At 40.2% G+C, this 14,988-nt stretch overlaps 1 protein-coding gene across 1 annotated transcript in view; it reads right to left on the reverse strand.

Moving 5' to 3' along the window:
- Nucleotides 1–838: 838 nt before the first annotated feature.
- CWF19L2 (CWF19 like cell cycle control factor 2) overlaps nucleotides 839–14,988 on the reverse strand; it is a 99,575-nt gene continuing 85,425 nt past the window's right edge. Inside the window, exons 13-18 of the mRNA XM_070749727.1 lie at nucleotides 14,549–14,761; nucleotides 13,285–13,401; nucleotides 7,957–8,112; nucleotides 5,730–5,810; nucleotides 2,960–3,061; nucleotides 839–1,248 (exon numbers count right to left, since the gene is read on the reverse strand). Of these exons, the coding sequence (XP_070605828.1) occupies nucleotides 1,108–1,248; nucleotides 2,960–3,061; nucleotides 5,730–5,810; nucleotides 7,957–8,112; nucleotides 13,285–13,401; nucleotides 14,549–14,761 (810 nt within the window). The 3' untranslated portion in view covers nucleotides 839–1,107. The remainder of the gene's footprint in view (nucleotides 1,249–2,959; nucleotides 3,062–5,729; nucleotides 5,811–7,956; nucleotides 8,113–13,284; nucleotides 13,402–14,548; nucleotides 14,762–14,988) is intronic.

The following is a 14,988-nucleotide window of genomic DNA, read 5'->3' on the forward strand; positions in this document are numbered from 1 at the left end:
GGGATTCCCCTGCAGCATCGCAAAAACACGGAAGTCCAGAGGTGGGGTTTCCCATGGAGGGGAGCCTCAGGGGAATCCCAGCAGCACAAAAATGGGCGCTTCGCTGGCAACGGAAGGTCCGGAGGTGGGGTTTCCCAACGGCGGCGGCGGGTTCGAAAGGTTAAAATACTTTGGAAGAAGAGGCAAAAAAAATCTTGAACCCCAGGTTCGTATCTCGAAAAATGAAATTGATTGTCAATCAGTGTTGCTTCCTAAGTGGACAGTTTGATTTCACAGAAGTTTCACAGAAGTTTGAAGTTACATTCTGTTGTTTAAGTGTTCCCTTTATTTTTTTGAGCAGTATATTAATTTTGTGGTTTAAAATGTAAGCAAACTCAGTCTTTTTCTGGTGCAATGTATTCTATTAACCCCAAAAAGCTATTCATTCAAATAATGAATTTAAGATATTGTTTGAACACAACTAATGCTTTCCCTATCCTGGACTAATTGATATATTGCCTTTATTATCACATCTGCTCGCATGGGGTGGCTCTTATCATGGGAGAGAAGATGAAGCAGATTCAAAATAGCTTTCTCCTTCTCTTATTTTGGGGACTCAGTGCCTTGTTCCTTGTTTCACGGACTCATTTCCCTGTTCCTTTGCTTTGCGGGACTGTGCGCAGTCAGAAGCTGCCATTTGTGTGTGTGTGCATTTTGCTCTGGGACTTGCCAAGAACGTGGGAATGTTGGTGGGGGGGAGGAACTTGGAGCATTAATGGGGAGTATGAACTCTCAGCTGGCTATATGTATGATCTTCGTGCCTTTTCCTGGGTCATCATCACAATACAAAGCAGGAATATTGATAACAAGACACATTATTTATTAAAATAAGGACTTCATATTTTCTTCAAACATATATCTACATATTGTACATTGGACACGATTTATACGTGACTCAAATATCTTGACTTCAATCCACTTTTTTGTCTTGCTTTAAAGTATTATTATCCGTTCCAGTGTTCACTTTACAAAACATGTTTATTACTTTCAGCAGGAGTTCGATTTTGGTAGATTGTGACAGTTCATTAACTTTTCAGGATCCAATATATCAGCATCTGCGGAATTTTTTCATTCTTTACTTTTAGTGAAGTCATACAATTTCCATTTCTGAGCAAAATGCAACACTTTCTTTCTCTGGTCTTCAAAATTTTCTCGCAGTCCTTTCCTCCAAAGCCGGGGTTCCAAATCTAGCATGCCACCAATTATTTCCTTTCGAAACAGGAAAGAATATTATTTTTTCTTAAAATAACAGAAAAACCCACACCTGTTCGAACAAAGAGTGTCAAGCAGAAAAAGAAAATCATTCTAGCTTTGCATGTTAAGAAGAGATGAGTCATCTAACTGGCTACCACATTAAAATGTTTTATGCACGCTAGACCTCCCAAAAGCCATGGAAGGCTGGGGGTGGAATATGGATTTGAACTAAAATAATTCCCAATTCATCTAGGTAACATACCTGGAGTTATTCCATAAATCTATTCCTGACGCTTGTAGGAACAGAATATCTCTGTTTTTAAATATATATATATTCAAGTCCCAGTGGGTATGGCTAGCTGATGAGGCCAAAATAAGGCCGAAATAGATCTATCCTAGTCTCCCTTAATTTTTAAATTCAGCAAAAAAAACATGTGACACATACAGATAGAATTGTCGGCTATCAATAAAATTAACTGCCTTGGAAATGGCCCTGGATTGGGGCGAGAGGCAAATAAGGAGCTGTGATTCGACACAAAAATATGTAACCCTTCCCTGGTGCAGAGCTGAAGGGATTGGATACTGTAGCTTAGAGGATAATTCTCTGCCTTACAAGGCAAAGGTTACAGGTTCAAGTCCCAGTGGGTATGGCTAGCTGATGAGGCCAAAATAAGGCCGAAATAGATCTATCCTAGTCTCCCTTAATTTTCAAATTCAGCAAAAAAACATGTGACATGTGTGTGTGTGTGTGTGTGTGTGTGTGTGTGTGTGTGTGTGTGTAGATTGTTCTGAGTTCGGGTTTTGCCCCGTATAATATTTTTCATGTCTATGCGACGTTTCGGTGAAATCACATTCACCATCATCAGGCTGAAGTTGTAAGCTTCGTGCTGCTGTAAATATATTATATTTATTATATAATATATATTATATAATATATATTATTATTTATTTATTTATTTATTATTATTTATTATATTTATTATATAAATATATTATATAATATATATATTATATGTAAATATATTATATATATTATATATATATATATATAATTTTCTTTAAGGAAAGCCCTTCATGGCACCGGACCAGAATATCTCCAGGACCGCCTTCTGCCGCACGAATCCCAGCGACCAGTTAGGTCCCACAGAGTTGGCCTTCTCCGGGTCCCGTCAACTAAACAATGTCGTTTGGTGGGACCCAGGGGAAGAGCCTTCACTGTGGTGGCCCCGACCCTTTGGAACTAACTCCCCCCAGATATCAGAGTTGCCCCCACCCTCCTAGCCTTTCATAAGCTCCTTAAAACCCACCTCTGTCATCAGGCATGGGGGAATTGACATTTTCCCTCCCCCTAGGCTTATAAAATTTATGTATGGTATGCTAGTATGTATGATTGGTTTCTAAATTGGGGTTTTATAAATTAATTCAATATTAGATTTGTTACATTGTATCATTATTGCTGTGAGCCGCCCCGAGTCTGCGGAGAGGGGCGGCATACAAATCTGATAAATAAATAATAAATAAATAAATAAATAAATAAATAGTTATCGGCAGTTTTGATATGTTGCATGCTGGGAGCTTTGACAAGCAATAAAACCCCAGATACAATGTTTGCATCCTCAGGTAATTCTAAAGAATATAGTTATTAACCCATGGCCTACAGTAAAGTTTTTAAGTAAATACACAAAAAGCACTAATCTTGCGGAACAGAAGCTGAGCATTTTAATACCTTTCCAAAGTAATGAGGGAACATGTACTGATTTTCAATGACGTGAGCGAAACCACCTTGCAGGCCAAAATCTACAGAGAAGTAAGGCAAACCTTTTGGCACCTAAATACCAAACAAAAAACAAAATCATCATCATTATTATCCAGACAGTACGTAAATTATTTCTTTCATACATATTAAATTCCAAATCCTTAAAATGTTTAAATTGATGGTTGGCTTATTTATTTACCTTCCGATAAGTTTCCAAACTTATAAAGTTTCCAAATTTATTCAAGCTAAAATTTTGCACTGTGGGCTCAATCTCTTTAACAACCCATGACAAATAGGAGACACAGTAAAAGAAACACCCCCACCCCCAAAAGACAAATTGTTGTCACATGGTCTCCCATCAGAGCTTTCGTTACCAACATAATACAAGTAGAGGTTGTCTTAAACAATGAACTACCGATGTAAAATGGCAAACTAGACACTTTTAGTAATCAATAATGTTAGGACTTCCAGACTCAATATTAGGTATCGAGCCAATCAATAGTATCTTAAAATGTTATAATTGTCTAAGTAGCAAAGAACTTTCTCTTGGGCCTGCTTTCACATTCTGCTATCTGCCTTGCTAGGAGGCTTGTTTAGTAAGATTTTCTTGGAGGAGCAAGCATGCCAAATGTTGAAGAAATTAAATGCACCCTGACAATTGCTGTCTCCAGTAATTGTTGCTCAGGCAATTACAGTATCTCCTCTTGCTGTTAAACAGTCAGCCTGGGCAAATTGGGGCCTACAGAGGGAAAAATGTGATGGACTACAGTGAAGCAGCAATTTTCCAGGAAGAAAATTGTTCCTCTATAACCTTCATCATGTATTTTACTATGTGTATATAGATATATACCCACTAAAACCCTCATTGTGTATTGCAGAGGTCCCCAACCGCCGGTCCGCGGACCGGGACCGGGCCGTTGGGGGTTTTCAGCCGGTCCGCGGCGGCGCTGCCCTCCCGGCAGAGAACATTATGCAGGACGGGGTGGGGCGTCGGGCGGTGACGCAGCCCTCCACACTTCTCCACAGGGCGGGGAGAATCAGGAGGCTCCTTTGGTGGCTGGGGGCTGCCTGGCTTTGTGATTTTGGCTGGGGGGGGAGTTAGGAAGGTCCTACTTCTCCCCCCCCAGCCAAAAATTCAAAGCCTATCTGCTGGATACGGGCGATGAGTGGGACAGAGCGGCGCGGAAGCCTCTTGCAGCAGCTGCCACAGCCACCGGCTTCTGCGCCGTTCGTCCCGCCCATCGCCCGTATCCAGCAGAAGCTGCTGCCCGAGTGCTCTTGGCCGGCGGGATTCAAAGTGCTGGGGTGGGGGTGTCCTGACAGCCCCCCCACCCCAGTGCTTCGCCTCCCGCTGGGACACCCCCCACCCCAGCACTTTAAATCCCGCCGGCCAAGAGCACTCGGGCAGCAGCTTCTGCTGGATACGGGCGATGGGCGGGACGAACGGCGCCGAAGCCGGTGGCTGTGGCAGCTGCTGCAAGAGGCTTCCGCGCCGCTCTGTCCCACTCATCGCCCGTATCCAGCAGATAGGCTTTGAATTTTTGGCTGGGGGGGAGAAGTAGGACCTTCCTAACTCCCCCCCCCCAGCCAAAATCACAAAGCCAGGCAGCCCCCAGCCGCCAAAGGAGCCTCCTGATTCTCCCCGCCCTGTGGAGAAGTGTGGAGGGCTGCGTCACTAAGCTCCACCCCTCCATAACCCCACCCCCATATGACCAAAGGCCCCCCCCCCCTCCTCCCACCGGGCCGTGGAAAACTCGTCTAACTTAAAGCCGGTCCCTGGTGCTAAAAAGGTTGGGGACCTCTGGTGTATTGGACAAAATAAATAAATAAAATAAAGACAGGTGAGACAAGAAGCATCATAGCCCAGGGTCCAGATTCAAAGAGAAAATGTTAGAATGGTAACTCCCTAAAATGTCTCAGGATACATCCATTAGGATGAGAATAATAAGGGTTTAGACTGGCAAGATTCTGTCTATTGTGCGTAAACAAATAAAGAAATAAAGAATAAACTGAATTAAAACCAAGTTAAAATTTAGAGGTTATAGATTTAAAGGTTGCAAAGTTAAAGAGGCTTTGAAAAGTTAAAAGATTCAAGTCCAACCTCCCCCATAGAATCTCAATAGGTGATTTTGAGCCAATCGTTATTCCTTGGTCCAAAATACCTCACAGAATAACTATTTGGGAAAATAAAAATGAAAGATGTTCTCTTTATAAGCAGCACTAAAACCATGGAAGAAAGGCAGGATAATAAATAGCCTTTCTTCCCAATTCTGCATCATAGCTCTTCTAAAGGAAACAAATCATCTAGCTGAAAATTTCAAATTATTCCAGGTCTATAACCCAATTCAAGATCCCAGAAGCCACTACATATAATGCAAGCCATGCATCTTTCACTAAAATCTTAGTGAATTTAATGGGACTCAACAAAGTAATTACATATGGAAGACATATGGAAGTGAAGCAGAGAAAATCTACCAATAATGCCAATACCTTCAAGAATTACCTTATGAGATAATTAAAAAGTATTCCCGTTGATATCTCTCAGAGTTTCCTTGAAATATGCCAGTTACTATGGTTAGATTTAGCCTTGGAATTCAGATGTGTTTTTTCATCAACTTTATTTAATGTATTTTTTCTATGTAATCTTTTATTATAAAGACGCTGTCTTTTGAAAAGCACTGCTTGCATTCACATGTAGAAATCAGCTTTGCATTACAAATGACGAGCTTGGAATACTTACCGATTTGCGAACATCTTTTGAGCCTAGATTAATTAGTTTTTTATTCATGGCCCATTCTTCATCTGATTCCATTATAGCTTTCTGGGGGTGAAAAATATTGCAAGAATATATAAAATGTCCACTAAATGGCAAAGTGTTGACGCGAAGTACAATACATTTGGACCTCTCCCCACCCTCAAATTATGATCAGAAGGGAGACTGAAGATTTTTGGCCGCCTGTTCAATTGTGTCCGGTTTTTGGAGACTGTAGTTATTTTAGCAAGGTTTTTCAGAAGTGACTTTGCCATTGCCTCCTTCATAATGCTGCAAGAAAGTGTCTGGCCCAAGGTCAGCCAGCTGGATTTGCGCCTGATGATCTCTTGGTTTCTACTTTTGATACACCTTAACCACTACGTCAAACTGGCTCTCCGAAATGTCATTAGTACATACTAATTAGGTAATTCAATTTAGGTATTAGAGTAAAGCATAGTGAAGATTGATGTAGTAATAACTTTACTCTGTAGATTTCTCTTTTTATTTCACTGTTTCAGAACTGCAATTTAACTGTAATAATAACAATAACAATAATAATAATAATAATAATCGCAATCCCAGGGGACAGCAGAATTGAGGAGAAGCAGCTAGAGAAATTAGTGAAATACGAAAATCTAAAAATTGAGCTGCAACGACTCTGGCATAAGCCAGTGAAAGTGGTCCCAGTGGTACTTGGCACGCTGGGGGCAGTGCCAAAGGATCTCAGTGGACATTTGAAAACCATCGGAATTGACAAAATCTCCATCTGTCAATTGCAAAAGGCCGCTTTACTGGGATCGGCAAACATAATTCGCCGCTACATCACGCAGTCCTAGGTGCTTGGGAAGCGCCCGACTGGAGATGAAATATGAAATCCAGCATAGTGATCTCGTTTGCTGTGTTGTATTGATAAATAATAATAATAATAATAATAATAATAATAATAATAATAATAATAATAATAATAATATATTAGATTTGTATGCTGCCCCTCTCCGAAGACTCAGAGTTCAAAATAGTTCAAAATAAGAATTTTCACGTTATAGAATAATGCACTCTATTGCCTCTCAATAATTGTGAAAATTTTGGGGAGACTATTTTCATGTATACCCACTCATACATCACGACTATCACCATATGAAGGGAAGAGGGAGGGGAAGGGAAGGGAAATTCAGGCCAAAGAATCATAATGTCAGTAAAAGCTCCCATATTTACTAATATCTTCACATGCCATTTAAATTACTTCAAAATACACAGTATATAAATGGCATTTTGGATTCAACGGATCTGTTGGAACAAATCCAAATCAGTCATTTTTAGGAAAAAAATAATTTGCATTTTACAACATCCTATATTTCACTTCTACTAGTGGGTATCATTCATGAAAAAAGCTTGCTTTCTCCTCTTTGATCCCCTGGGAAGTGGATCAAAGCGGATACAGTGTTCCCTCGATTTTCGCGGGTTCAAACTTCACGAAACGGCTATACCACGGTTTTTCAAAAATATTAATAAAAAAATACTTTGCTGTTTTTTTCCCTATACCACGGTTTTTCCCGCCCGATGACGTCATACGTCCTCGCCAAACTTTCATCCGACTTTAATAAATATTTTTTTTAATAAACTTTAATAAATAAACATGGTGAGTAATAATCTAAATGGTTGCTAAGGGAATGGAAAATTGCACTTTAGGGGTTTAAAGTGTTACGGGAAGGCTTGTGATACTGTTCATAGCCAAAAATAGTGTATTTACTTCCGCATCTCTACTTCGCGGAAAATCGACTTTTGCGGGCGGTCTCGGCACGCAACCCCCGCGAAAATCGAGGGAACACTGTAATACCACCTCCATAGCTAGTTTAATGTGACTATTTCCAGGTAGTGGCATACTTTAAAAATACTTTTTTGCTTTAAAAGGTGAGGGGGGGGGGGAGAAAAAAGAAAAGAAAAAAAGAATCGTCATCTGAGTCTTTAACAAGCAATAATTTTCTTTGCTGATGGAAGGTCTTGTAAAACAAAAATACAGTTTCTATTATGTGCCTATAAAAGGAAGTACAATAAAATGAGAGATGCCTTTGCTAGTTTTGGCTAACTTTCTTATAAAAACAAATCATTTAAGAACCTGAAGACCATATTATCGGAGTAGTTTCATATAACTCATTTAGGTTTTCTATGCTTTAGGGTCAAAAGAAAACAAGATTAGTTTAAAAAAAATTGTTACCTTGAAATAGATGGGAGCCATATCCCCCACTTCCTTTGGGAGAGGAATACATTCATATACCATGTGGTATTGTTTGCTTATACTTAAATTTGTCTCCAGAAATACACAATCCAATTCTTCAGCTTCAAACATCTTTACCAAGGCTTTTCTGAATACCTGATACAAGAAAAGGTGGGGTGGAGGGCAGGAAGGGAAAGAAATAGAGAAGAAAACAATAGTTTTCAAATATTATTAGGCAATGTGACTATGCAAATACAGTGATACCTTGTCTTACGAACTTGACTGGTTCCAGGACGAGATTCATAAGGTGAAAAGTTCGTAAGACGAAACAATGTTTCCCATAGGAATCAATGGAAAAGCGATTAATGCGTGCAAGCCCGAAATTCACCCCTTTTGCCAGCCGAAGTGCCGGTTTTTGCGCTGCTGGGATTCCCCTGAGGCTCCCCTCCATGGGAAACCCCACCTCCAGACTTCCATGTTTCCACGACGCTGCAGGGAAATCCCAGCAGGAAAATTCCAGCATCGCAAAAACGGGCGCTTTGCTGGCAATGGAAGTCCGGAGGTGGGGTTTTCCAGCAAGGGGAGCCTCAGCGAAATCGCAGTATCGCAAAAACACCGAAGTCCTCGAAACCCCGCCTCTAGACTTTGGTGCTTTTGTGATGCTGCGATTTCGCTGAGTGTCCCTCGCTGGGAAACCCCACCTCCAGACTTCCGTTGCCTGATGGGATTCCCCTGCAGCATCGCAAAAACACGGAAGTCCAGAGGTGGGGTTTCCCATGGAGGGGAGCCTCATGGGAATCCCAGCAGCGCAAAAATGGGCGCTTCGCTGGCAACGGAAGGTCCGGAGGTGGGGTTTCCCAACAAGGGGAGCCTTCACCTGGCAATGGAAGTGCAGAGGCGGGGCATCCCAGCAGCAGCGACGGGTTCGAAAGATTAACATAGTTTGGAAGAAGAGGCAAAAAAATCTTGAACCCAGGTTCATATTTCGAAAAGTTCATATGACGAGGGGTTCATAAGACGAGATATCACTGTATAGAATAGAATAGAATAGAATTTTTATTGGCCAAGTGTGATTTGACACACAAGGAATTTGTCTTGGTGCATATGCTCTCAGCGTACATAAAATAAAATATACATTTGTCAAGAATCATGTGGTATAACACTTAATGATTGTCATAGGGATCTGCAGTGAACTGAAAAATTTTACGCTTTTCATAGTGTTAGAAGAAATACATTCTGGTTCCAAGTTGGGGGTGGGAAACACTGGAAATAAAATGGAGGCTGGCTACAAGGGGAAAAAAGATCTCAGTTTATTTGGTTTCCAGGAAGTTCAGGGACAGCAGCATGTTTCTGCGATGGCTGACATAGTGAGTGGATGGATTTTTATAAGGTTCTGGGGTTTGGTGATTGAGATGCTCCAGGGGGTTGTGCAATGTAGTGAGCCTTGTGTCTTTTGCTATTCTAATGGCGGTGGATAAATCCTATTATGTCTTTAAGGTCATGTCCTACCCTTAGAATTTGGGTGGGGGAGTGTAAATTGTTAATTTGATCAGCTCCAGCCTTCTGTGGAAGTTTGTGACTGAAGGGGATCTGTTTATGAATAGATTGTCCCAATCTTTCTGAATGGATACAAAATCTCCTATCCAAGAGACCTGTTTTCCTATGGCAGGAAGAATGGGGCTGTGTTCTGTCTTTGTTAAAAATTCTTTCCATTTCTCCTTTAGGGGGAAAGATCTATCCTGCCTCTTTTAAATATTATGCATAAAGAATATTTTAACCAGGGGGTGGGAAGCTTCCTACATTTTGCATTTTTGCTGCATGCAAAATAAAATATAAAAATGAATAATTTAGCCTACTGGATAATTTTAAATATTTATACAGTATGCAGAATGTCAGAGGAACATCTTGTGGGGTCCTTGGTACACAGAGTCTTCTTATATGTCAAACGAAAGGTGTACTGAAGTTCAATTATTGGGCAACATGAATAGAAGTAGAAACAACAGGGGGTCCTTTAGGCACATTTACACAGAAGTTAATTTCTTCTCTTATATTGACTCCAAATGCCACCATTCTTCCACTCTGCCTTCCAATTACATAATTTGTCAAAATGTGGTATTTTCATCAGGCTTCGTTGACCTTTAAGTGCAATAATAATATTCCCTTAAAGAAAAGCAATCATATATCTCTCATCTCTGTTCTGCAGAGGTTTATCTAACCTGTTAACTGTAACAGACTTGACCTCTATTCACAGTCACTCATTATCCTGCATAGGCTGGAATGCCACAAAGAATTACGGAGATAATCAATTTGTATCTCTGTCCCGGTCTTTGGAAACTGGGACTTTTTAGAAATAAACAGAAAAGGTGGAAATCACAGTCCAGATTTCCAGTAAATGAAAGATGAGTCTATAACCCCGACTTGAAATATTGTAATAATATTCAGTAAGGAAGATGAAAGTGCTAAGAACTGGAGGTCCTCAAAATAATAACCCTAAGTCTGCATCTGCTTGAATCATGGGCCGATTGTACAGCATCTTAGATATTATAAAACTCACATTTCATAATATACATAAGCCAAATAGGATGAGGAGACAGGTTACACTCTTTGCCAAAAAAATATTTGGAGAAAATCTGAAGACAGCCAACAAACTTCCATTTTAGATTATTTTTTTTCCCACTGTGCTGAGAATTCTTATCAGCCTCAAGGTTGTCGCAGAGATAGTCAAAGGCTATCAACCAAAATCCTGGCATCAGAAGGTCTGAGTTTCAATGACAATTAAATGCAAAAATAAACAGAAACAACCTCCTTCCTGACCAGCATTTTCAGGAACCATTTTACCAGTCAGCTAAATATCCCGTTCTTGTCATCCAGAGTAAGAAATTAACTCAATGGTTAATTCATTACCACTTGACATTACCACTAGCATACATTCTGGGAGACTTTTGTGGCAAAGTACACACACAAAAAACTGCTTTGTCACAGTAGTTACTACGATGAGGTTCGGTTATCATTCAGCATATATAATAACCAGTACCAGGTTTAATTCTCTGGAAGATTTAGGAGACAATTTTGATATTTTTATAAATATTGCTTGAGGTTAGCTAAGCTGAAGTTGCCTAGATTCCCAAGGACTTCTAAAAGTTGTTACTTATTTGTTTGCTTATGTATTTTGTAACCTAAAGCATGAAGACAATTAAAATAACATACATATTAAAATACACAGAAGCCGACAATAAAGCATGCATAATTTACATGACTAAATTAATGGCCTAAAATTGCTTGGCAAAGGAATCAATGTTCATTTGAAAAGCCCAGTAATGTTAGCCATAGAACAGACCTGGGCAAGGGGGGGCCTGTGGGCTGCATACGGTCTGCCCGCTGTCTGTGACCGGCCCACCCTCTATCTGTAACCGGTCCACGGATGTCAGGGTCTGCTCCAGTGCGAAGATGAAAGAGCTCACTGCATCTGCCGGGACTCCTCCGGTTCCTGGTTTCCTGATGAATCATGAGGAAAGCAGGAACCGGAGGAGTCCCGGCAGACGAGTTGAGCTCTTTCATCCTCGCACTGGAGCGGACCCCGACCTCCTACCGAGAGCGGCCAAGCACAGAAACCACGCAAACACTCCAGAGCAGTGACTGTGGTGCACCATGTTGCCGTAAAGCAAACAATTAGGGGTCTGTAGAGTGGGTCTGGGTGTTTAGGTCAGGCTTTACAGTACAGTGGTACCTCTAGATACGAGCTGCTCCACATGCGAGTATTCCAAGTTACGAGCCGTGACACGAGCGAAATTTCTGTTCGACACCCGAGCTCAAATTCCAGATACGAGCCGAGCTTCCGCTAGTTGGCGCAAAAATCTCCTTGCTTCCGGTTATCTCGGCATGAAAAACAAAGTCTAAAGACATTCCTTCGAGATACGAGTTGATCGACTTACAAGCTCAGGTCTGGAATGAATTAAACTCGTACGTCGAGGTACCACTGTATTGGGTAGAACTGCGTTAATTATATTAGTCCGGCCCTGTAAAACCATCCCAATTTCTCATGCGGCTCCATGGCAAAATTAATTGCCCACCCCTACCATAGAATAATGCTTTAAATCAGATCATCCTGTCAATATTTTTGAATTTAAGAACAAAACCTGGAAACAAGAAAACCTGTATTCCCAAATTTCCAAAGAGAAGTACACTCAGTCCAGCAGAGAACGAAGAACAGTGCAATGTTTAATTTTTATCGATTTCCCTTCCCTGTAGCCTTATCCGCCATTACCCAGACCAAAATATCTGGGAACCCAGAGACAGCAAGGAAGAACAAACATTACATCTCCCAATTTACCAATGTCAGTGTCATAACAAGCAAAGTTTCTCGCTTGGGAAATTGACAAAATCCACAGCGTAACAACGTGACTGATGGAACCAGAGACTTAAGACTAAAATAGATCAAAGCTTGACTTTCCAAAAGACAGGGCTTAGCTCAGCTCTGAGACAAAGGCCTTCGCTAGGCCTATCAGCTCTGAGCTTTAAAAATCTGGATGACCATCTGACGGCAAGAAAAAAAACTACACTGTATTTTATTATTTATTTCCTGCTACAGAGTGTCATCTGGATTTCTGCAATTGAGATCCAAAGTCCTCCCTTGTTATAGATTTCATTAAACCTTCTCTGAGATTTTGTATTTCATATCCGTGATCAGAGTGCAAAAGTTTATGCCTCCACTGAAAACTTTATATATTTCAGACTGAAAGCAATAATGGCAGCATTCCAAAAGACATGTCTGACACCCATTTTTAATATTGTTTTTCCTATGTGCTTGGATTGTAATTTTGTTTATTTATGATATATCCAAATTTGTGGTGCAAGCAGAGCACAAGAGGTGATTTTAAAAGATCTTTATTTTGCAAATTAGATGGTACTTGCACATTGCAGCTGACAAAACCAAGCTTTATTAACAGCAAGCTATCTCCAGATTAAATAGTTGCGTGCCCAATTTTTGTGCCAAGTAAATGTGTCCGTTTCAACAACAAAGGCGAAAGATGAACAGGGAGTTTTGCACAAATGCTCAGAACTCCAGGTTTTATGAAATGTTTAAGAACACTGGGGATGGATCTATATATATAAAAGCCAAGTTCCACTCACTCATCATGAAATCTCCAGAACTGTAAAGTCTACAAACTTGAAACTTGGCACATATGTTCCTCTTAGTTTCTAGGTGCAAATAGATATGCCCAGAGGTTGAGGAACCCAGGTGTAAAGCATGGTATCATGATATACAATACCTACAGCATACAAAACCCACATCATAAAAAGCCGGATCAAACTAGAAGCTATACTCACCTGAATTTCTTCCCAAATGTCTTCATCTAGAACTGTGGCAGCCGTGTAATGCTGCATAGGAGTGATCAGGCAATGACCTTCAGTAAGAGACAGGTACCTTGGCAAGGATAAGTAAACCTAGAAAAGAAAATGCAACGTTTGAGCATCCAATTAGTGCATATTGACCTTAAGATTTCCATGATTCATTCCAGCTAAACTAGACCTGATATAAAACTTAGAGAGACTCTCACTTTAAAAGAACTAAAAGTTCCGGTAGTGGGGAATCTGCTAAGTGGTTTCCACATTCAGGGTTCTACATATCCATATAGGACAGGATCCATATGGGACAGGTTCTTGAATGAGACAAAATGGCAAAACAGGAAACGTTATTATTTCTCAGCCATAAGGTTCTTTTATTTGTATATAGAGTCTGAAAAAATACACAGAGAGAAAGGAAGGAAGGAGGAAGGAAGGAAGGAAGGAAGGAAAGAAAAAAAGAAAGAAAAAAAGAAAGACAATAAGAAAGAAGGAAAGAAAATAAGGAAGGAAGGAAGGAAGGAAGGAAGGAAGGAAGGAAGGAAGGAAGGAAGGAAGAAAGAAAGAAAGAAAGAAAGAAAGAAAGAAAGAAAAAGAAAGAAAGAAAGAAAGAAAGAAAGAAAGAAAGAAAGAAAGAAAGAAAGAAAGATTGCCATGACATCCAATTTGGACCAGAATCCCTTCACTAAACATATTCAAGCCCGTTTCTTAAGGATGCTGGATTTCTGCAAGAAGCAGAAGATTGAATGTGATGCCTTAAAATAGTTTCTTTCAGCTCTTTGAAGCTAATTCCAAATTCATTTTATAAGGAGGAGACGCTATATCTGTTGTTTTTAAATATCTGAATGACTTTGTTTGCCTTTGTGCCTTTGTTTGCTTCTACCAATTGTAATTTCACCTTTCCTCTATGACTCTTCTCGTCTTAGAACTCAACTCTGCTTTGGCCTCCAGTTATTTACTCTCCTTGTGCCACCTAAATATTCAGATCTTGTGTACCATTGCAGCAAGGTCATCAACAAATCTGAAGTACGGAAGATTAAGTTTATCATTCAAGACAGAGCCGGACGCATATCTGCTGCATCCTTGAAGTGGCTTTTTCCTCTTAATTGAAGAGCCTGGGTTATTCAAAAGCAATCATTCATGTCATAAGAAGCCATCTTAATTTTAATTTCACAACATCATGCACAGAGAACAGCCTTCGTTCAATCCGTCCATTTCTACGTCAAAGTAACTGATGCTCTTCCCTTACCTTGTTACCAATTGCAATGATTAAGTGTTTAGGTAGTTCAGAGCTACCAAAGCAATGAGGGCATTTTTCCATGCACGCGGCAAGTCGCTGATGCTCACGAATCGCTTGGTTTCTCTCCCTTTCCTCCTCTTTCCCACTCTCCTCCTTCTTTGCTGCTTTGGAAACGAACATGTCATCCAGAGTGTAATAATCTCTATCCGTTTTGTCTGAAAACTAAAGCAAAAGATAGATCAGGTGAGCTGAAAAGCTTAATCAGGCGGTAGGGAAAGCAAGTATTATTATTATTATTTTAATTAGATTTGTATGCCGCTCCTCTCCATAGACTCGGGGCGGCTCACAACATACAATAAAACAATTCATAACAAATCTAATAAATTTAAAAACATTTTAAAAACCCATTATTAAACCAGACATACACACAGACATACCACACACAAATT

This window comes from Erythrolamprus reginae, chromosome 4 (assembly GCF_031021105.1).
Source record: "Erythrolamprus reginae isolate rEryReg1 chromosome 4, rEryReg1.hap1, whole genome shotgun sequence".
NCBI lineage: Eukaryota > Metazoa > Chordata > Lepidosauria > Squamata > Dipsadidae > Erythrolamprus > Erythrolamprus reginae.